Raw genomic sequence first — 24412 nt, 5'->3', positions numbered from 1 at the left:
CCCCAAAATATACAAAACTTTGAAACGTCTTCAAGTGTCACGTGACACAACGTCAGAAGGGACGTAATACGGGATAACATAGTTATCGGGGTGTTGAATCCGCGTTAGCTTTAAAGTGGAACTGCCAAATAGAACTGTAGTTACCACTGATAAATCACAGTGTCTTTTGGTTGACGGCTGCCAATAGCATAAATAAGTCACTGTGACGTCATAAGGGCTGGCAGAGGAAGTGGCCGGTGAACCGCAACTTCTTCATCTATATTTCCTGTTATCTGAACTAGCATTTTAATAGTGGCATTACAATTGGCGTCTTTGTTATCGGGTCAAAGCCATCTTTCGAATGAACCAAACTTCAATTTTTCCTAACGGTCCCTTCGAATTTCCCGCTTTAATGTTTTTCGCACCTAATTATCGATTCAACTAACCAAGCTAGTTTACGAACCAGTTTAACGCTTTGCGAACCAGTTCGCCAGCAGTGCTCTGCGTGCTTGTCCTAAAATTTGCTACTTGTGCGTATAAATACCCCACAAATAAGCGCAAAATATCGAAGCGCCTTTTAAAGAGGAAGACGGTTGAAACGTGACGCGTTCTCACACGCAACCTGAGAGGAAATCAAGGTCGGAAATCCAGACTGCTTCGATCGTGTCGGAATGGCGTTCGGACAGACGTCGGCTTCATAACGCGGGGGACCCAGGTTCGATTCTAACCATATGAGAAGCGTTTTCTTTTGTTCTTTCGAGGCGCGTAATGTGCCTCTGTGGAAACCCGTCATCATCATGTCGTCTCCCATTGTGTAAAGTTGGCTTTCTTGCATCGAGTTTTAGCGTACGGTCGCTATCAGTGAGGCGAAGAAAGCACCGCTTTAAAAAGCACCACGTGGTGCCGCACTTTCGCCTTTGCGAACGATGCAGAAAGCGACGTTACTTTTTCAGTTCCCTCCATGCAGCCTAATTTCTTGTTTGCTAACAGTTCTCTAGCTAGGCATAATAAGACGTGAATATCATGACGTTGCTTTCGCGCATACTTGACATGCTTGAAATAGCCTCCCAAAAATCGAGGCTTATAGAGCTGTCGAATTCTAATCGCCAAGGCATTCACTTCGAGCCACCACACTGGGATTTGACTGCCATTTTGCCCTCACTTTCTGCCTCGAACGTGTGCCACCTCACGGAGCGAAGTAAGTGTGCGACGACGTCGTACCACGGATTTGATGCTATTGTATGAACTGGCCAGCATGTATCGCTCGGCGTCGCAGCGAAGTCCCTAAAAGGCGCTCCCTGCCCTAATGAAGTCCATTAATGCTCTTGCCGTATTGACATACAATATGTCCCGTTCGGGAGGCCTAATGGTAAAAAAAAGCCAGAAAATTAAAGAGAGAAAACCTGCCCGAGTTCACTATATGTGCTTCGCACATAAACGAAGAAAGGGAGTCTGATATTACAATATGAAGTCCTTAGCGCCTTTTGTTACTTATTCGTACCCCTATACATAGGAAGCGCTACAGGTTGAGCCCCATCAAAGTCGGCTTCACTGTTGATACGACTGCGTTGCTCAGAAGGCATTTCTTCAAGAGCACTACAGGCGGTCCCATATAAAAATATGAAGCCTTTTAGTGAGCGCATTAATTAATGTGGCGAAAGTGTGAGTCTTCAAGCGTTACAGGCTGGTTTTCGCTTACGTATTTAAAGCTGCACATAGTGGTAACAACCCATAGCGTCGATTCGAGCACAGCGACGACTGTCACTCTAGCCTTAGAAAACTATGCTCAAACCGTCTAAATACTTTGTCGAGACCCGTGGCGTCGAACATTCATTGCGTCGTCATCTGCAGTGGTCCATTGCGCTCGCCTGTGGCCCGCCCGTGAGGGCATGCGTTCGAACTTTTTCGGAGGTCGTTGCGTTGCCGTAGCGACTTCTTCACGGCCTGTGTTGATCATAGCTAATCCTCTAAAGAACCGCTAGAGGACCCTTGAACGATGGTAAGCGGGCACGTTGTCAAGTGGGTGCACGTATGCCAGCAATGCGTCTCGCATCGAAGGCACTCGCGTAAAACAATGCTGTTTTTTCGCTATACAAAACTCACATTTTCGCTAGTGGAGTGCGTGGTAACACTTGTTCCTTTGTTGGCGGATTTACAGTGCGCCTGCCTCGGTTTGTAGCTTTGTGCCCACAGCGCTGACCGACGCAAGAAAATATGACGCGAAGCCCGGTCAGCCTCACCTATCATATTTCACGATGAAACTGAGAAGTAATTAGGAAGCCTAGGCATCAACAGCTATGGCTACGATGATGATGACGTAGATAGTTTCTACGAGGTCATCGAATCAGCAATGGAGAAGGTAACATCACAGTTCCCTATTGTAATGGGAGGCTTTAACGCAAAAGTAGGCGAGAAGCAAATAGGGGAGAAGTCAGTGGTAAACTTGGAATCGACAACCGTCGAGGAGGTGCACTGGTTAGATTTGCGGAGAGAAATAACTTGAGGCTGATGAACACATTATTATGCAAACGAAGGAACAAGAAATAGACACGGCAAAGTCCAAACCGTAGAGCAGAAAACGAAACTGATTTCATTTTAAGAGAGAAGCCAGGTATTGTGCAGGACGTTGAGGTGCTAGGCAGATTGGGAGCAGCCGTCATACATGTTAGGTGCAAACTGTGAGGGGTGAGGGGGAGGGGATGTATCTGTGGAAACTGTTGTGGAAAATTGCTCAAGTGAATTTACTCATTTAGTTCACAATGGTGCAAGTCTCGTCAGAAGCCAGCTGCTAGAAAGCACATTCACGGGTTGTGTTTTGTGTGCCCATTAGCTGTTTTTTTTTTTTACAAAACGGAAATTTAAACAATTCTCTAAGCCAACAGGCTTAAAAATAGTTTATCAAGTGCAACTACGGGAAATGGTTGGTGTCGAGCTTGACATTGCCCGCTCCCGAGAGTACTTCTTAATGCATTGTGAAAGAACTGGAGCCAAGGCCACCTAGTGTGGATGAGAATGCCTGTCGGTGTTTGTGAAAGTTGCAGTACAGCTGGAAGGTGTATGGATCATGAATGGCTTTAACAATAAAATGACTGCTGAACGTACTTTTGCTCTGGTATCAATGAGCAGCCTGTGAGCATTGATAAGTGCATCGCTGTTGACATTTTTGTCACACAAAAACAGGCCATGTTCAGGCACCCTGGCAAATATTCATGAAAAACACTGGAAAGAAACTGGACAAAAAAGCTGCCAACACATGGAAACCGTGTTGATCATGGCACCCTAGTACTTCAGTGCCATTTATCAGCGCTTTGTCCCCCCCGTAACTAGTAACTAACTATCCCAGCATCGCACCTTAAGCCAGAAATCAAACACTTTCTTGTCAATGACAAGTGATCTGCCGAACTTCAGTGGCTATGCAAAAAGTGAGTGAGTAGCTGTACTTTCTCTGGACAGTCTGTGGTGTGAAGCTCCATTTCCAAACAAAATGCCAGGGTTTTTCTGGAAGATGCACAGTATTAAAACAACAACAAAAAAGGAATGAGCAAGTGATACTTTCTTGCACTACGCTAGAGTCCTGTAGAAAAGCCAAACCAGCAAGCGATCTTTTTGCTTGACTGCAAAGCGCTGCAGAGGAGCCAAGAAAAAGATCCGGTTTTACGAAGGAAAGCCAAAACGCGTGGTGTCTGTCACTGCAGATTTGCTGCAAGACAGGCATGTGAATGTATTGCAATAAGGCATTTATGTTCACGTCAAAATTTATGAACCAGGCTGGCGGGGTAACAAAAACATTGAGTGAGGTTACAACAAAATGTGTTAAGAGAAATGATAGAATACTTACTGTTTGCTATAAATAGCAATTAAAGGTATAAAATGGTTTTGACACTAGTTAAGTGGCATGTAGGAAATCGTTGGTAAAACCTGAACAGCAACATTTTAGACAGCTGCAATTGTGAAATAGCAAAGCATGGTTTGGGACCTCAACTCAGCAGGTATGCTCCAGCTAGGAATGTGTAAGTACAGAGAAAAACAATAATAAATGCCTAGGGAGAAGGTGAGCTTAGTTGAGTTACCACTAAGGTATTTGGTAGAGAGAATAGTTACAAAAATAAAGAAACAATATGGGGAGCTTTATTTGCCCTGATTTAAGTTTATCAGAACTGCACTTCATGTTCCGCACGTAACACCAATGAGGAATATTGCGCCTCCATGCACTCGGCACATCACATTTTACGGTATAACACAGTTTACTTCGAACATAGGTAAATAAGAAATATTGCATAAGCAGTTCATTAATACGTAAAATAGAAACAGCAGGGTTATTAAAACGAAGCTCGTAAGCGTGCTGAATGAGAGAGACGAATGACGAGTTTATGTTGTTACTAATAACAAATTTCAACCACCTTGTCAGAAACAGAACCCTTACATGAAGGGGCTGTGTGTAATCATAAGCTTTTTTGGAGAAAAGTTTGTAAATGCCCTGTGCATGTATTTCAAAGGGTATTTTAACACTCCAGCCGTGGACTGTGAGTCACCAGCGCAGTAGAGTGCGAGCGGCGGACAACGACAACGAGGGAGGGAGGGACACAGCCCCGAGCATGAGATGCTTTGCATCTAATAAGGAAATACAGAGGCAGGGAATGAACACGGGAAGCGCAGGACAGGAGCGGTTGAAGGCCAATGGGCGAGTCTTACTTCCTGCAGTGGACGCAAATATGCTGTTAGTGCTGATGATGATAGGAAAGCAAAAGCTAGAAGAAATATTCCGCGCCTTCCAAGCGCCCGCGGCGCTCACCTTTGGTGGTTGGGTCCGCCATCGCCTAGCGTCGCCGCCGACTGCGCCTGGGACGGCTGCTGCTGCGCCAGGTCTGTGCCCGACGCCCACTCTTCAGGCGCGCCCCATGGTTCTTCTGCTGCGCAGACATAGCAAAAAGAGGGCGACGGATTATTTGGCACGTAAGACGAAGGCGAAACCTCCCTAAACAATACCGAAAAATCCCCGTAATTCCTTTTCTTCGCTACCCGCGGTAGATTTAGAGGAAGCTGTACCGCCACGATTGCGTCGAATGCAGCTATTTGGAGCACTACGGCGTTGGTTTAGTCCATATCGAGTGGTGCACAGTAAAAGGTGTAACAAAGTATTCAACAAAGTATTCAAGCGAGAAGTGGGAACACAGAGGAGGAGGAGGAGGAGGAGGAGGAGGAGGAGGAGGAGGAGAAGACGAAGAAGGAGAAGGAGGAGGAGGGGGAGGAGGAGGAAGAGGAGAAACGCATTCAGCTAACGTTTCATACACAGAAGCCTGAATTCCTCAATTAGTATCTCGCATGCATGCCCTCACCGTAGATGCATTTTTATAAGTTATGGATTCATTCATATCCAGGCCGTAAACAGCCTTCTTCGTTACATGGCCAAAGCTGTTCTCTAGTAGTCCATGGCCACGGTTCAAACAACCACATGAGGTCTTCGTATAATTTCTACATGACCCATTAAATTTGGCTCTCTTGTCGGCTTCCCTACTTAACAGAGTCTCGCCCTTAGATATTTCTTTTGATGACAATTTTCCCCCTAATGCTAAATTACTCCCTCTTAATCTCTTGACAGGCCTCCTACAGGATCATCTGAACGGTTTCCCTTTCTACGTCATTATTGCAACCGATGCCTCTGTCCGGAAGGAGAAGGCAGGCATGGGTATTTCTTCTCCCGGTCTAGATTGGGCCTTGTCCCTCTGGTTGCCTGACTTTATTACTTGTTAATACGCAGAACTTCTCGCGATAGCCTCTGCCCTTCATAAGCTTGGTTGTTCTGAACAGCAGGCAATAATTCTCACGGATTCATCTGTTTGTCATGCACTTACTTCCACAATCTCACCCCTCGTCGTCGAACTCTTGTTTTGTTTATCGCCTTCTTCCCTCCATGAACCTCGTTTGGTTTGGGTGCCTGAACACGCAGGCATCTGGCCTAATGAATCGGCGGATGCTCTGGCGGGAATAGCATTGGGTGGTTCAGTAGCGGAGGTTCTGCCGCCCATTAACCTCATCACTTCGGCTTGCTTTCGTAGGCTGTGCCTACTTTGAAGTACGCCCTATCCTGTTTACGAAGGCTCGGAACTCGAGCACCTCCGGTACTCATGGAAGTGCAGCACAAGCCATGCGGAAGCTTGCGAAGTCGACCTCACTAGTTTCCGCTGTCTCGTGCCAAACTTAAATTTTTACTTGCACCGCTGTAATCTGGCCCAGTCGCCGCTACGCGCATTCTGCAACGACCCAGAAAGGATCGACCATTTCTTCTTCTCCTGCCAACGGCTCTCCTCTATAAGACGAAAATACCTGAACCGGCTAAACCTCCTACTGTCTACTACACTTATTTTATCGTTCGACGGGGGAAGAGGAGAGGGGGGGGGGGGGCGGGAATACTGGTATTCTGCCACGGGGGTCTTTGGCATTAGTTACACTTATTCATTCTACAACCAGGCCGTCTGCCGTGTTAGCTATCATTTGGCCCTGCTGGATTCTCCTGTCAAGCCTACGTGCTCCTGCCCAGTGCTTCGTCTGTACCGCATTCTTTCTTCGTTATACGTACTCCCTAATTTTCACGCGTTTGTTTTTTACCTCGTTTTTTACTTCTGTTTATAATCTCCTCACTTTTATTTATCTAGTCGTCTACTGATAACGCATTCTGGCATTTTAAAGTATTTCTTTTTCCCCAAACACATTGTTTCTTTCGGTAAGGCACCCATTTCCTGGCCAATCCCCCATGAGTGGGTATGGGCAATCTCACTGGTACCATCACCAACACATTTATTGTCGAGCATTGCAGCTCTCCTGCCGAAAAAAAAAAAAGAAGCTCCTAAGGGGGATTCGGCCAAGTCATTGAGCGGTTTTGTGTCCGGTGGAGTGTCGTAGCCTAGACTTTTCGGCCTTGAAGGGCGTATTTTGGTTTCGAGTTCGTGTATTGGTCAGAGGGACATCCTTCAACGCCCCCGGTCAGGATTTTTAAAGAAGATAGTATTTCTCGGGCTACTAAAACGCAGAGAGAGAAATAACTTTATTGTTTGCTCAGGATGGGGTCAAGGGTGGGGTAGTCTGGAAGAAAGTTTGGTTTGTCTGTCTGTCCGTCTGAGACTCGATTCATCCACCCGGCCAAAGTGAAATAAAATCTGCGCAATTGTCTTATATACTCACAGCCAAATCTAAACGTCTAAGTCCGGTGTCAGTTTTCATACTTGTCAACATTGTTGAACAAGTACAAGATTTTACGCAAATATAAGGCAGAAAATCAATACATAAGTGATATTTGCAGTGTTCATTTATTTAAAAATTCATGGATTACTGATTTTTGCGTTAGCAAATGAAATACTACATCAACGGCAGAAAACCGTCGCCTGCGGTTGCCAGCGCTACCTCGAGGCAGCATTTCCGAAATCAAACGGCATATTAGCAACGATAGGTTCCACTAGATGGGATCCACATTCCGCTTGGAACTCTCGTTCAGTACGGCATCGTGGTTCTATAAATGTTATAGTAGGGTGCCTCAGTTCACGCGCGTCTCCGCCGTACAGAAGCGCTGGTGGCATTGAGGCACCCGACTTGGACAGTAGAACGCGGTAAATTTAAACTGACTTGAGCAAACCTCTAGCGTGTTATCTTGGGAAGAACGAGACGGGAGAGGAACAGCATGAGAGGTGAGCGGGAAAGAGAAGGGAGCCTTTACTTGGCAGGGACGCCAACTATCGTCTTTCGGCGACATTTGAAACGAAGGGAGCAGATACGCGCGACCATTTTTCCGTCCTGGTCGGCTTCTCTCCCCTTGGACCTGTCTGTGGATGCATTTTTCAACGGAGGAGTGAGGAACATCCCCGTGGCCCTGTTTTCAACTAACGGGGGCGAAATTCTGCGGAACAATCCGTAGACCATACAGGTGGACCTGCAAAGGGTGACTCAGCATTTCGAAAAGATCTCGGAGGTGAGGCAGGTGTGGCATACTGTGCCAGTCATCTGACGAGGCCTGCTTCATGGATCTTCTGCCTGTTCTCATTTCTCCTCGGTAGCGGTGAGAGCGTTTATTCCCCCTCACCTTGCATGTTCGAAAGGTCTCGTGACGGAAGTTGGCAAAGACTTGAGTTCAACGGAGGTGCTGAATAGTTTCGCAGCAGTAGGTGCTGTATCGGTCCTCCGATGCAGCAGAATGGTCAACGACAGAAAGGCATCAACGAAATCCGTTATTGTGACTTTCGTGGAAATTACCTGCCCTTCTGAATTTGAGGAATAGCCTTTGCTGTTTGGGGTGAAACTTCTATTACCCCGACCGTCCCAATGCCACAAATGCTAGAGATACGGCCATGGTGTCAGAGGTTGCAAATCAAACTCCCGATGTGTGTAGTGTGAAGATGCTCATGGTGCCCCCGAGCGCCAAGCAACTGAACTTCGATGTTGCCTTTATCGCACCATCTTTGCTAAAAGTGTGCCGCGTTCCACGCAATCACAAGCTTTGGCCACATCCAATGTCACAAGCGCTGCGACCTCTTTAGAACGACGAGCCAGATAAAAGCGACTCTCTAGGTCTATGTGCACCGACAATATCGAACAACCTGGCCTGGAGCCCACCTGCAGAGGGCTCAATATTTTAGAACTAATTGAAAACTTCCCGATTCCAAATTTTCTCAATTTTTTTGTCAAGATTATACGTCAAGCTTATCGCTGCTAGGTTATCCAAAGCATATCCTAATCCGGGTCACGCCCGTACATGTACGGCATCTGCAAACACTTTCAAAATGGTCAATGTCGTACATGTACGGCATTGCTTGTATATTTAAAAAGCGCGCCTTTTTCGCCAACTTCCGCTAACGAGGGGGCGCGCTTGATATCGTCCACCTGGCGCCCGGGCGCCCCTCGCTTCTTGCGCCTGCCACAGACCAAGGTCGCCTGCGTAACTGATGAGGCTCTTTTCTCCTTTTTTTTTTGTATTTTATGAGCGGTGCGCCGTCTGCCGCTCCCGCATTCCGCAGCGCGCGCAGCGGCTGGTTTCGGTACCGTCCTCCGGGCGCTTCCCGCTTTTGCACCCGCGAAACTGATATCTACCTGATTTTGATTCACTCAAAAGGTGCCGGCTTGTTACTCTCTCTTTTTTATTTAGAATTTTTCTTGTGTTACTCAAGAATAAACCCCATACATGTAACAACATAAACGATTTTTTTGACACTTCATGGTCACCCTAAAAAATACTATAATTTTTTCTCGAAATAGATTCATCCGAAGAATTTAAATTTGCAATACAAAAATCGACCCTGGCGGGTCGCATTTGGCGAAAAAATTTGACGGTTAGGCAATGGGGTAACTTTAGTCAGACGCCAATTAAAAGAAATCCAGGAGGCACGCAAAGATGGGTTGACAATATGCAGGAGGTCTTCCGGCGACTCACTAAACAACATCTTTATCATTCCACCTGGGCCTGGCGCTGCATCGGGTACACGCTGCAACACGTCGTATAACTCACACCTTGTAACCTCCTCGAAGTTTACATCCGGGCTCAGTACAGGGGAGCCAGGGGCGAGGGGGTCCAGTGCAGGGTACCGAGAAGAGAAACGAGCCTGCAGTCCTACAGAGCCAATTGATCGAGGAGGATGTTTAAGGCGGTTGGCGTGTGTATGAAGGAATCGAGGTTTGGTGCAGTAACGCCGTTTTTCCTGATCCTCAAGAAGTTGAAGAGCGCATGCCTATTACAAGTTTTTGAGAGAATAGAGAAGCGGTTTGTGTTGTGCAGCTCTTTTGCCCGTGCAACTGTATACGCTTAAACACAGCGCGAAAATACTTAAAATTGCTCCAATTATCGGGACACTGTTTAGACCGCAATTTTTGTTCACGCTGCTTTTTTTCGACGGTAGTTTCTCGTACATTCCTAATTCCACCATGCATTGCAAGGCTTCCCTTGAACTGAACTAATATATTTAGCTCGAGCGGCCGAATTCTGTATAACCGATACAAACTCCTTGGCACGACATTCATTTTCTTGAGGGGGTATCGAAGCTAGGGATAAAGCTAAACGCATTAAGTTTCCATACCGAGACATATTCAAAGGCAACATCGAGAAGTGAGCGGGGAAGAGAAAGGAGGCATTTACGTGTTAGGGGCGCCAGTCGACTATCGTCTTTAGTCGACATTAGCAACGAAAGGAGCAGATGCCCGGCCAATTTTTTTCCATCCGCTCGCACAAGCCGGAGTCAGGGGCAGCTCCAACGTGATCCTCCGTAGAACAGCCTCCTCCGGTCTTGTGAGGTCGAGGGAGAGGAGAATCGAACGTCAGAGTTCCTCCTCTGCAGCCATTCATGCGGCCCACGGGTCACTAAGGAGCAGGGCGGGTGACGACCGCGCCGAGAAATTATGCAGCAGAAAGTCAGCCTGTTCATTTCCCGCACTATTGGTGCAGCCAGGCACGGGCCACAACACAAGCGCCTGGGGCGATATTTGGCTAGAGAGATGACGGATGCCTTAGCAGATGATTGAAGTTTGGGCAACCTGTTGGAGACAATCCATCACTCACGTGTAGTCTGTGCGAACATGTATATATACACTGAGGAAATGTGGATTGGAGGCAGATGCACACATTGGAGTACTTTTGTAGATTGTAGTTCTACGAAAACCTGGGTACTTGTTACGGAAGTATAGGGAAAACGGCCTTCTATTCTGGGATGAGCGGGGCTGGTCCACGGCGCGACTCCACATGACCTTGAGCACGTGGTGTTTGGGAGCTAGGGAAGAAAAGTACACTTCGCCCGCCTCCTTAACATGGCCTTTTCCAGAGGTGGCCGGTCTTGTTAATGACAACGCATGGTGTAAGGGCATCTTGAGCTTCCGGAGAAGTCAAAATGCCCCGATTGAAACAATCGTACAGTGCCTGACTGTTTTGGGAACATGAGCATTTCGACAGTAGCGCTGCTGGGCGTTGCGCGCTTTTGAGTTGAGCTGGGCTTGTTTTTGGAGGACCTGTCTAAGTGTAATGCTGCGGAGACCGGTGGTTGCTCGTATGGATTCCCAACTTACGGCATCCAGTTTGGCATGTTAAAAAAACGGGCAGGCACTGAAACTGGAGTTCATAAACCACCATCAAAAAAGTTACAGAGACATTTACGTTGGTATCCTAAGATGTAAGGCGCGATAGCGTTAGCGTGTTAGCGCGACAGCGTTTCCCAGGAGAGACAACGGCTATCTTCGCTTCTGTGACTACAAATGCGAACGTGAAAGGTTGAAAATGCGAGGTGTTGGTCAGTTTGAGCAACAAGGAGTCAGCGTCAGTGTATCAAAATGTTTATTCTCTGATGTCTAGCCGAACTGAGCAATTTTGCTTTTTTCAGAGAGAGAGAGAGAGAGAGAGAGAGAGAGAGAGAGAGAGAGAGAGAGAGAGAGAGAGAGAGAGAGAGAATATCTTTGTTCACGAAGAAATAGGTGTGGCTTAGGAAAATGGGGTAAAGAGATGACAGGCAGCTCAAACGAGGAAACTGAGTCTACGGCACCAGATGCAGCAGCTTCTTCACTTGCCCTCTCAATCAGCTCGCGCTGATCTTGTGGTAGCGGGCTGGTCAAAGCTGTCTCCCATGCCTCGAAGAAGTGGAATATGTTGCGTTTGAATTGTTCTCCCCAGGTCATACCCTTGGACATGGCTAGGTTGCGCGCAAGAGGGTGGATGTTTCCCCTGTATTAGCAGAGATCTAAGTTAATGTCTGATGTTCCCACCGAACACCTTAACCCACACGGATTTTCAGATAACTGCGTTGTTTCCTCGTCCACAGAGCGTGATCATTCGGCATTGCGACCTCGTTGTAGTAAGGGGAAAGTTTGTGTTCCTAGACATTGGATGAGAATTCGTTCTTAACGTTTTTCGCAGAGGGCAGTGCGGTAGTCGTGGTCACAAGGAGCACGGTATGTGAGTTCGTGTGCCTCTTGCATAGCGCGACCCTCGCTTCCAGACCATTGGATCCGGCTGTCCAGGTGACATTGTTAACTTCCTGCATTATGGATGGGAATATCTTACAGAGAGAGAGAGAGAGAGAGAGAGAGAGAGAGAGAGAGAGAGAGAGAGAGAGAGAGAGAGAGAGAGAGAGAGAGAGAGAGAGAGTAAACGTGTTTATTGCGAAAAGCAATGGGGAGGAGTTCTCAGTCCAAGTTCCTTTGAGCTCTCAACACCAGCAGGCGCTGGTCATTGAGGTCGGAGCTGGTCAGAGCTCTCTCCCAAAGCTCGTGAGAACAAATGGAGGGATCTCGCGAATGTAGTGGGGCATGCTCGCAGCCCCCTACCATATGAACGAGCGTCCCGGGGGCTTCGCAGAAGCGGCATAGCGGGGAATATACGGTGGGGTGCAACATATGGCATTTAGTGGGATGGGGAAAAGTATTCGTCTGGAGTGCACGGAGCGGCCGCTCCTCCTTTTTCGTTAGATCTTTATGCGGTGCTGGGTAGGTGATACGTCCCAACTTTTAGTGCTGTGTTATTTCGTGATACGTGATCAGCGGGGTTAATTGGCCTCTCCTGCTCGCTTCCCGGGGCCCGGCGGGATAACTCTCAGGCCAACAAGTGGTCGGTTTCGTTTCCCGGGACGGCAGAGTGGGCGGGTGCCCAAATGATCATGATGGATCTGTCTGGTGGACGCTGGCAGATGATTTGGTGGGTTGTCCGGTGAATTCGTCCGCACGAGAAGTTACGGCACGCTTGCTGCGAATCTGTGATGATTACGCTGGCTGCAGTTTGCGTTATGGCGAGAGCGATGGCCGCTTCTTCCGCTTGTAAGGGGTCGTATCCGGGTAGGGTTAGGCTGCTGACGTGCTTATTGTGCTGGACAACCACACTACGGGAGGGAACAATGGGAATATCTTACAGAAGCGCTTAGTATTCTGCCTCCCGAAAACTGTATAATGTCCTTTGTGAGTCTGTAATGATGTTACCCTTTTATTTGATACTTCCGCTATTCGGATTGCCAAGAGGATGGCTCCAACTTCCCCTTCTTTGTTTCTGTATGTGGAGGGCCATGCAGTCACAAAGATTGCGAGAGTAGTCAACTAAGACAATTGTGGGCCTCGTGCTTTTTCTTATATCCCGGAGTTTCGTATATCCCGGAATCATAGTTTTGAATGAGGGGCTCGTTGCTTTGAATGAGCACAGAGGGGAAAGCGAGCACCCAAGAACGCCAAGGAACCGTATAGGTGAAGTGATTCTCATTTTTTTATTTTCTAAATTGATTTCCCGAAATTCTTGAAAAAAAAGAAAGCGGACAACGACATCCGCAGGCCGGGCGGGACCCGAACCCACCATCTTCAGAATACCGCTGTGATGTCATACGAACTAGACTACGGAGGAGGATGGGTTCCTTTCCACTTTCTTGGGTATTTGTTTCAACGTAATTGCATGTTGCGCTTCAGGATGGTAGCCAGCGCCGCTCGGACAACTTGGGGCGCGTTATGCCTATGCTGGCGCATGCCCAACAGTTGCTGCTATATGTAGAGCACTGGGGTACTGAACAGCGTTCTATAAGCTTGGCACCTGTGATACACCAAGTAATCAACGAATTACTCAACCAATTAATTTGAGCGCTGGGAGCGTCGACCACATGAAATCTGTGGCAGCACCCTAAATACTGAGTGCGTCATCACAAGCCTACCAGAGTGCTACATGCCCACAGAAGCATTACCGCTGTTGGGTGAGTGGACACGTTTTAGAAGCCCAAATGCATGCTGGGTTTCGCACAATATCCTGCGGTTGACGCAGCCACACCCTCTGTTGATTATTTTGCAGCTACTACTAATAGCTCTGATGTCAATGTGTGTTTGGCCCCTGTTCGCTGTCATTAATCTCTACCTTCGTATAGTTCCCGAAATAAGGGTAGGGGTGAGGCACAATGACAAGCCAAATGAACGGGTGTGCACAAAGTGCGATGAAGTAAACAAATGCACAAAGTGCGATGAAGTAAACAAACGCCTCTATCGACACTGAGTGTGATCCGCATCATTTTTTATGCTCTAAAATTTTAGACTGCTAGTGCGCGGTAGGGGATATTGATCACACGCCGTCCAACGTTAGGGTGAAGTATTTCAGAGTTGAGATCACTGCCGGAAATGGTCTCCAGCTTCCAGGGCAGATAGGAGAGCTCGCCGCCAGTTGAAAACTGTCCTTCAAACTCCAAGATGTGCCGCGCGGTCATGAAGGTATTCAGAGTAAGGCAGTCGACGAATGCAATTGCCGCGCGCCTTATCTTGACATGCGCGTCATGAGATCCGCATACTATGTTCAGCACCAGCCGGGTCTTTCCTCGTGGGGACCTGTCCTGAGCTTCCACAATTGACCTCAGCTGGCACAAAGCTTCGGCAAGGTCGGCCACGATGTGGAAAGAAGCAGCAAGTAGCCTGGGGAGGTGGTGTAGGTTTGAGAAAACAATGGTGTTTCCTCTCAGGCCCTGCACGCGCAAGCGTTCGAGCTTCTTGCAGGCTCGCAGCCCGCGAAGCGATTCGCCCGTAAGTTTGCTTACTTCTGTGTGGAGGTGCCGCAGTGTCTTCCTGAAGCTCAACATCAGCTGATAGAATGGCTGCGTGTCCATGACCAGACCGGGAACTTCGAAACGCTCCAGTAACGGTGGCGTGCGGATTTTCCGGTTTAGCAACCATTCTCCATAACCGCGGATCCCGCGCAGCGACTTGAGTTGCGGGAAGCCCTGAAGAGTCTTGGCAATGCTGACGTCGCATTCGTTCCACACCGATCCGATTTCCAGCGTTGCGAGGCCCGGGCAGCTCTTTGACACTTGGATCAATCCGGCCGTGGAAATCACACTCACCGATAAATGGCGAAGGTGGCCCAGCCCCTTGACGCAGGTACAGCTTTTCCTGCGAGAAATCTGCTGCAGGTCAAGCTCGAGACGATCAAGTCGAGGGCAGCTGCAACATATTTGGTACAGAGTATCGTCGTGAATCTGCAGGTGATCCGAGGTGACGATCCTCTTCAGAGAACGACGCGTTTCTAGCGTTCGGGCGTCATTCGCGGCTAGCCTGTACCGGCCCCAGAGCACGATGGTTGTGAGGACCTCACAGTGTTCAAGAATGGCCGGTATGGCCCGATGCGAAAGCCCACCTCCTGGTATCACCAAGCAGTTCAAGAGCGGAAATCCAGTTGACGCCGAAGCTATAATGTCCCAGTCGACGACTTCCGTGGTGATGTACAGGCTGTGCAACATGGTGGCACGCTCGAGGGATTTTCGCACTAGCTGCGGGTCGGCCGCAGGCCATGGGTCGATGCAAACCGTGGTGAACAAGGACGGGTCCAAAGCCAGCTGCATCCATCGCTGGGAAAGCCGGATGATTTCTTCGAAGATTTTCTGAGGTAGGTATGAAAATATCATGAGAACCAGCTCAAAAGGCAAGTCATCGAATTCCATGGCGAATCCTATTCAACGCAGCGTGCGTGCAGGTTCTTTTTCTTCCTCTGCGTCTATTGACGGTGTCAACGTCTGTCACGAGATATTACCCTCGTGGTAGTGACGCTGACGATGGCTTTGTTTGTTCGCTTGTTTTTGGGTCACGTGCTATCAGTAGTAGTAGTAGCACCTTTATTGGTAAGGAGGGCCAAAGGCCGGTTTAGGGAAGAGGAAGGGGGAGTAGGGGAGGGGAATGCAGCGTCTTTTACAGGGTCGTGGCAGCTTGCAGGGACCAGAGTCGACCCCAGCTACACTGCCCTTGCTAGGCCACTTTTGATAGCAAACAGCCCTATTTTGTGCAGTAGAGGTTTCTCCATAGTATGATAGTCTTCTGGGGTGCTTGTGGGCGCGTGGAAAGATGTGATGATGTCTGAGCGATGTTGCGAGAAGAAGGAGCAATCCCGAAGGAGATGGTTGAGGTCTGCATATGTGAGGGCATTGCAGAATGTACATTTGAGAGGCAGATTGGGTGAGAGCCATTTTCGGATTATGTGCGGGGTGTAGGCGGCATTTGCTAGGAGCTTGTTGAGAAATACCTCACCGGCTCGTGGCAGAGGAGGAATGCCGGTTAAGTACCCTTGTGGGGTGGCAGCGATGTAACGGTTCCTCTTGTCGCGTTTATGTCGAAGTAACTGCAGGGAAGGAAGTAGCGGTGACGGAGTCGGTGTGTAGTGAACCAGCGGAGGTGTGATACTGCTCTCCTGTGCCGCAGAATGGGCGGCCTGGTTATCCGTGCAAACTGTCTCGTGGCCGGGAACCCAATCAATCCGTACAGATACCGCGTTGCGACGGAGTAGGGCAACATGGGTCAGGATTTGTTATGTGAGGGGGTTGAGAGAGGATTGGCGTCTGAGTTCTTGAACTACGCGGAAGGAGTCCGTGAGGATGCGAATGTGGGATGGGGGCATCTGCGAGACGTCGAAGCTTATGTGGTTGAGGGTACCGATGACAGCGTGGACCTCAGCCTCCAACGGCGTGATGTGGACAAGGTTGAGGCTTGCTGTGCCGCTGAGATCGGGGTTTTCCCAGCAGTGCCAAGCCAGACCGACGATGTGGTCCCTGACACTGGCATCCGTATAGATGTCAATCTCTCCGGGCAAACGGGACCGGTTGAGCTTTTCTAGGCGCTGTTTGCGCAGCATGCAGCGACCGCGCGGGACTGGTTTCGAAGGTGCATTAGGGGCGACATCCGGCAGAGTCCATGGAGCCATTGGGCTTAGAAGGTTGTGCACCTGGATGGGCCGTTGGTTGTTCCAATCTGAGAGCGCCAGTCCTTGCAGGGTAATAGTCCGCTTGAAGTCCGCTTGCATTCGAGTTTCCTTCATTATCAGATCGATGGGGGGAAGTGGAGCAGCTTGTTCCAGTGCCGTAATTCGTGTATGCCGAGGTAAGCCGGTTATGGTTCGGAGTGTGGCTCTGTGAAGGATGTGGAGGAATTTGAGATTAGTCTTGCTGGAGTCATATACAGGGGCACCATATGCGAGGGCACCGATGGCCACAGCACGAGCCAAAGCAACGCATGAACTTTGTTGTGCACCGCCGTAGTTGTTAGAGAGGCGCTTAATAAGGTGAAGCATCGGTTTCCATTGCTTTTTTAATTTGGTTAGCCAGATCTTTGGACTGTTGTGACTGCCCAGCGGGATGCCAAGCAGCCTTATGTGGCCGCAAGTGGCACGGATAGTGTTATTTGCGATGTGGAGGGCGGTTGGTTCCGTATCAGGCGAGGACTTGGTTCCGACAACAAGGAGGAGTTCAGTTTTTTCAGGCGCCATCTCAAGCCCGATTTGAGGAAGATGGTTCTCAAGGCTTGCGACAGCCGCCTGAAGTTCAGTAATCATACTGTCCATGTTTTCGAAGTCATTACCTTGTGTCCATATCGTAATATCATCCGCGTAGATGGCGAAACGGGCGGATGTGTCTCGCTCGAGTTGACGAGCCATACGGGTCATCGCCAGATTAAAGAGGACTGGTCCGAATACAGACCCTTGAGGAACTCCTCTGTCCAGAAAGTAAGTACGGGGTGACCAGCCCGGATGGGAACCGTTAAGTTTTATGGGTCTACTCTGGAGAAAGTGGCGCACCCAGTCTTGAGTTTTTTGGCTGGGATACGCTTGGGCTAATTCCTCTAGAATTGCGGTTTGACTGACTCTGTGGAAGGCCTTGCGGATGTCGACGGCTAAAACGTAGTCTGGTAGGCCACAACTCCTTGCCGAGCGGTTGATAACACGACGTAGAAGCCACAGACAGTCGTGTGTACCGAGATGAGGGCGAAAGCCGGTTTGGGAGGGGTGAAACCAGGGTTGAGCGTATTCGAGGTAGTATTGTAGCCGGGCATGGATGAGACGTTCTATTAGTTAACACAGGGTAGGAGTAAGTGAAATTGGCCGCAAGTTTGTGATAACATTTGAGTCTTTGTTTGGTTTGGGAATGGGATGGACAAGGGTGAGTTTCAGGTAATAAGGGACCTCACTCATCTCCCATAGCTTGTTCACGTGGGCTAGTAGTCGAGTCAGGGCAAAATCGTCCATGTTCCTAATTTGTTGCCAGTTGGTGCTCTACTGTGACTGGATCGTCCGTCAGTGCAAGGGTGGAGAACAGTGGTTGGGGTTTTTTCGATTTCCCGACGAGGCCTCTGTAAATTCGCCACAGCTTGGAGAGGCCACGTTCCTTGCTAAGTGAGGAGCACAAGTCATTCCAATGATCATTCATTAATTCCTTCTGATACGAATTAATCAGTTTGTATTGATGCCTGATACGCATCGGGTCCCGATGGCGATGGCCATTGTAACGGTAGCGGTGGGTGAGCTGCTCGACTCGCTTCCACAAATTCGATAAATGCCCGTCAATGGCAGGGGTGTCTTCATAACAGGTGACTTGTTCGGAAGCCATGTGCGAGGCCTGTTGGACGTCAGCAATGAATGCCGAAAGATCGTGGTCCTCATGTGCATTGAGAGCTTGCCGAAAGGCACACCAGTCTGCTCGAGTGATAGTTTTCGTCATGCGGAGTCGCTTGCCGCGTAATGTAATGGATATAGGATAGTGGTCACTACCCCACGTTGTGCTGTATGTAGACCAATTACGGATGAGGCCTGCAGTGGTCCATGTCAGGTCAGGGATGGTGTCCCGTTGAGATGGATGAAGCCCCACCCTTGTTGCGCAGGCGAGGTCGTTAACAAGGTGTAGATTGCATAGTTCAGCAGTTTTCTCAAGAGCCGCTCCTCTCTTGTCTGTATTGGTATAGCCCCAGGTGTGGCTCTTTGCATTGAAGTCGCCTCCAATAACCATATTTGTGCAGGGAAATTGAGACGTAAGTTGGTTTATCCAATTAAAACTACATAACGAAGGGATACTGTAATGGGCCTGTAGTAGGCCGAGGCAACCACTATGGTTTTTCCACTAGGTAGTCGAGCATGAGCGACTACGACTTCATGCTGAGTAGACGTGAGGCCCGGCACAATGACTTGTCGGCTAGCGAGGTCTGCACGGACCAGTACGGCCGCATAGCCGGGTGTGAGGGTGGATCCATTTGAGTTACGATGCTGTTTGCAGGTAATGCAGGGGCTTGTGTAGGTCGTATAGCCGCGAACGTTAGGAGTTGTGCGAGTTTCTTGGAGCAAAATAAATAGCGGTTGGATTTGCCTAATGCGTTGTAACAATGTGAGATGATTCTGCTGGTAGCTGCGGCAATTCCACTGTAGAATAGTAGGAGTAGCCATTATTGCTGAATAAGGAGTTTTATGCGGACATTGGTGAAAGGACAGGCGGAAATCACATCGGGCCCTATTTTTCTTTTGCCGATAGGTGATCCCGTTCACCATGCGCACCATGGTGCACCCTCCAGTGGCGTGCTTAGACAATTCCTACATCCCCTGCTACCACAAATAAATATCTATATATGTTCTTTTCCATATCGCTGGAGCAGATAACAAATCTAGGAAACGCCAGGAAAAGAGGTGTACTGGAAAGCTGCAGAAGGGCCTTTTCTGAGTCTGGTACTCACCGCGCAGTGCGTAGGGAAGAAAAATGTTAGAAAAAAAAATTAAAAGTCATGAGCCATGCCATTCCGTAAATGTGGATAACCAGCGAAATGTTTTCATGATATTGAAACCTTCCCCGAGAGAACTTGAGCCTGCCATACCGCCCCTTCGTGCGCAGGATTGTATCCACATTTTTGGTAGAGGAAAGTTTTTATGCGGGGTCACTGGGTCGGTGCCATGTCTGCCCATGGCGTGCAGTGGTTTCGATTGAAAGGGGGGGGGGGGGGGTTGCCTGTCTTTTCTTCTTTTATGATTGGGGGTGTCTGTTTCTTTTCAAAGGGGATGTGCTGGGACCTCCCGATTTTGTTTTTACATCCACTTTCTTGGTGCTAGGAAAGTGGTTTCTCCGATTCCGTGAAATGCGTTGGGAAGACAGGGGCCTGTTCGTCGTCATTATCACCAACATACTACTTAGGACGACTTCCTCATGAAGGCCTCTCCCATTGACCTCCACCCGCGTTGTACTGCCCTTCTCGAGTCCATTCTTTGCTCCGGATATTGTTATTCCATCCCTCCATCGAGTAAATGGCCGTCCCCTCATTCTCTACACCCGTCTATGCATATGCATGTTCATTCCGTGTCCTGGGGGGGAAAGGGGGGGGGGGTTAGTTTGTCTCACGGTCAAAATTGCGAGGTTGAGAACTGCCTTATATGCTGTACTAATGATGGCGTTTCTTTCACTTTAAACGGTGCGGGTAGACTTGTGGCACGGCAGGCCCTGCAATATTCTGGTCATGATTTGATTAGTGGTTGCAGAAGTCTTGTCGTTTCTTTTCTCTTTTTCTTGCGTTTCTGTCTTTGGCGATTGTGTGTTGGGAACTACCCGCTTGTATAGAACCCCACCGAGCATTCTTACATGGCTGTTCTCTGGGAGGATATTCGTATTTATTTTTAGGGTGATTTTTAACTTGGTCGCGTGGCGCCATTTGTAGTATACCAAACCGAGCTTGCAGCGGAGACATATCCATGGTAATATTGAAAAGTATTTAGAAAACTTATGTGATTAGACGCTATATAGTCGGCTTTATTTGAGCTATTTTCAGCTTATATTCTATGCCTTCCTTGATTTCTGAGAGACCGCCGTTAATCCTTTGTCCCATGGTTTAGTTAGGACATCCACTGTTGGTGCCGGAAGAAGTCCTGGTGGAAAACACAGCGCGGTGTCTCAGTGGGTAAGGCGTTGCGCTGCTGAGCCCAAGGCCGCTATCGATTCCCGCCCGCGGTGGCCGTTGTTCTGATGGAAGCAGGTAACAAAAACGCCAGTGTTTCGAGATTTTGGCGCGCGTTAAACATCCCAAAATTGTCAAAACTCTCCCGGAGACTTCCACTACGATATGCCTCGTAGCCCACGAGTAGCTTCGGGGCACGAATTACCGGAAATTCGTATTTTTGATCTTCTGGTGGAAACACGCTTCAATGTGATGGCGTAAGTGGCGAGCCAGGCTGGAGACCGTGTCGGCCGAGCATGCTACCACCGACTGGGCATATACTTAGAAACAAGTTAAGAACGGCAATAGTTCATGCACGGTATCACTCCGCCTAAGCGACCGGCCCGGATGTTCAACGGGCGCGCGTTTTGAAAGGAGATTGTTATGAATGAGTGATATCGCCTGCCTTTTTTAACGTAGTTTATTTGTCGTCGCTGCAGCAGTTTACAAGCATACTAAGACCGAAAAATCACGAAACGGCTCATGCCATGTTCGAAATATTCCCAGTAAAGCACTATTTGCGCCGCGCGGAGTAACATCCGGCTGCGGTGATGAGGCACATCGGCAACTTCTGTTGCCGTTCTTAAGTTGTAACCGAGTATAGAACGAACTTCACCGCGCAGCCGGTGCCCGTCGTGAAAACGCGTGTCCTTATTTTCGTATCCGACATTGTATAATTGTTTTCCTTTCCAAACTTGTGTTGCCGCAGCACCACATTGCAGGTTCAGCGGAGCCCTCGAATCTTGCTGCCTCAGCCGTAACTTCCGAGCGGTAGCGGTGACGTATTTCCGTGGAGACCTGATGAGCATGGCTGATAGCGGACGGCTAGGAGACACGCGGGAATCGAAAAATGAGCCTAATAACGCTATGGCGTTAAAAACAGCGCAGAAAACATGGCTACGCAAGAAACACACGTCACAGGCGCTGCGTTGTGTGTTTCTTGCTTAGTCCCGTCTTGTGCGCTGTTTTTTTATGCTAGTTTGTACCAACAAGCCCTTCAGTACACCCTTCTGGAATTCATGAATTACGCGAGGTTGAAGCACAGCGTACTCCAGTTGACGAGCGACCTCAGTTCTCGCACCAGACGCTCTTGGTGCAGTGCGACGCACTAGGCGAATGATTTTCGCCAACTTAGCATACTAAACGTCTATAGCTTTACGCAAAGTATACCTTAGTTGTATTCCTCATGGGAGGTGCCAGAGGCACGAACGAGAGCGTGAGGGGTTTGGAAGGGGCAAGATCAAAGGTAGTTACATGTCTGCGGCGGCATAACAAAGCCACCTTTAGATGTAATACGGAGCGAAGCAAACAGCGGGCAACCTTTTTGAGCCAGCTTTTTTATTTCATACCGTACGTGCATATTTTCTTCAGATTACACCTCACGCACTAATTCTATACTCATGCCGGTACCCGATCTTACAGAGGCCCGACTCTCGTTCCCGCATAGAAATAGCCAGTCACTGCGGAACGTATACGATAGCGTCAGGAACACGGCACGTCCAAACAGCCGTAAACTGCTGACAGCTGAAAAGCCGCTAACGATCCACGCTGTCTCTAACAATACGCTATTTCACGCCCGCTCCCCCGTACAGTTTAACCTATCCACACAAACGCGGGCGGTCGTTGTTAGAAGCGACGTAAACAGGCTCGAAAGGAAAGGTCGGGCTAGACGGCACGCAAAAGCGCTTGCCGAACCAAAGCTCTGACACAATGCAGCCGGCCGCTTGCGCCAGCTCGTGCGTGCCGAATTCCGCCGCCGGTGTCGTTGTGCCGATGACAGCTCCGGCGACCATCGCAACAGGACTGCCGCCGCACTGGTTCTGCGATGTGGGATGTGCACACACCATGCACAATCACGAACCAATCAAGTGCGCCGGCCGACAGGCTGCGACACAGCGCGAAAAGCGGCTAAGCCACCGATGAGAATGCGTGGTAAACAGGCTGGGACCTATCTATAGATACAGGGCATCTCGCAGAGTCCCCTTGCAGCCTCACAATGGCCTGCGGGTCGTGCGCCGTTAGTAGACCTTCTTATTGGGAAAGTGCAGTGCACGTGCCTCCTTTGTGCGCCGGCATTTCGTAAGACCCGCTCATTATGGGCAGGAGAACAATTCTGAATGCGAGCCAAGCAAGTAATTATCTCTCTTTTTTAATTGTTCACGCTTTCTCGCACCGTCAATGGCGACTGTCAACGCCACGGTGAACGATAACAGCTGCGGGGGTTGTGGTCGTTCTCCAATAATTCCGCCGTGGAGGGAGAGCGCTGTATGCGCGCAATTTTTCGAACATTGTACCACTGAAAGCTAAGGTCCACCCGCCGCGGTGGCTCAGTGGCTAAGGCGTTGCGCTGCTGAGCACGAGGTCGCGGGTTCGATTCCCGGCCGCGGCGGCCGCTTTTCTGATGGAGGCGAAAAGCAAAAACGCCCGTGTGTACGAGATTTCGGCGCACTATAAAGATCCCCAGGTGGTCAAAATTAATCCGGAGCCCTCCACTACGGCGCGCCTCATCGCCTGCGTTGCGTCGGCGCGTTAAACCCCTCAATCAATCAAATCAAATCGAAAGCTAAGGTCCACGGCGTGACAGCTATACACTGGACAATTGATGAGCTTTCCTTTCACAGTGCGCATTTTAGAACCTAGATAGAACGAAGGTACGCTCACGCACCCACATCCACAAATATGCCCGGTTTACGCTCAGCACTAGCCGCGGCGGGGTCTGTCAGAGCAACGCCCTCCAGCAGGGAGGTCATTCACAGACGCGGCGTGAACAATCAAATACGTCCCCACGCGCAAAACTACTGCGCAGCAAACAATCCGCGCGGAAATTTCCTCTGGCTGGGACACTGCGAGTGAATGCAGCCTGAACGATGTGGGCGCATGCGCAAGCTACACTATTTCTGTGAATGAACCTGCGCTCGCGAAAGTTTACACATATATCGTCGTTGTGTTTGTAGGAAGGAAGGAAGGAAGTAAGGGTATGACAGTTTACATCCTGCAGGGCGCTGCCGGATTCATTTGACGATATAGAAGGCGTTCCACTCCAGCCTGCTCCACACGATTGGGTGCGTGTCCTCGGAGTGCCAGCTCATGGGAACGGTGGCGCAACAGAATGGATCAAGCAGCTTCGTCTACAGTGGCGTGGACTACGGCACCCCATTTGCCGCATCTCCAACACCTTTGGCGGGCCACCCCAAACCTTGAACGCGTTCTGGATACGCTTTAAGTGGCGACGACGTGGCCAGATGGAGGCACACCGCGACCAGAACACCGCAGGACGGCCGTTACACTACAGCAGCTCCCAACGATCTTTCATCTGCGACGGCATCACCTTCCGACCCTTTGTACGTACGCAATGCGCGTGGGAAGGCGCTGAAGCCTACCATTCACCACCTTGCATGGAACTGCAAGGGTCTTATAGGGCCACGCTCCACACATCGGGGTTCTGGGTCCTTGCCTACGAGCACTGGATCCATCCAAAGTGCCGCATCAAGGAGACTTTATCCGCATTACGGCGGTTCGTTCATGACTCCTCATGTTAGGACATTAGTGATGCCTTGATGAAGTGGTTCAGGTATAGTGGAAAAATGAAAAGAAACCGGCTGGGGATATTATTAAACCCATCTGGAAGTTCACCTGCATTCAACCCAGTCCGGGGGATGGGAATGTCGATAAGGAGAATAGGATAGGGTAGAGAAAAAGTATAGAGGGGTAAAGAGGGTATAGAAGAGAAAAGAAGTGTTGA

General features: G+C 49.3%; 1 protein-coding gene across 1 annotated transcript in view; it reads right to left on the bottom strand.

Annotated features, from left to right (window-relative positions):
* The window catches only part of Hdac4 (histone deacetylase 4), a 410486-nt gene that overhangs the window by 296077 nt on the left and 89997 nt on the right, over positions 1-24412 (bottom strand). Inside the window, exon 2 of the mRNA XM_077698979.1 lies at positions 4772-4889. Coding sequence (XP_077555105.1) covers positions 4772-4793 — 22 coding nt within the window. The 5' untranslated portion in view covers positions 4794-4889. The remainder of the gene's footprint in view (positions 1-4771; positions 4890-24412) is intronic.

This window comes from Haemaphysalis longicornis, unplaced genomic scaffold (assembly GCF_048455015.1).
Source record: "Haemaphysalis longicornis isolate Haplotype H1 unplaced genomic scaffold, Haemaphysalis longicornis Haplotype H1 scaffold_2, whole genome shotgun sequence".
NCBI classification, from domain to species: Eukaryota; Metazoa; Arthropoda; class Arachnida; order Ixodida; family Ixodidae; genus Haemaphysalis; species Haemaphysalis longicornis.
This window is presented reverse-complemented; position numbering and strand designations above follow the sequence as displayed.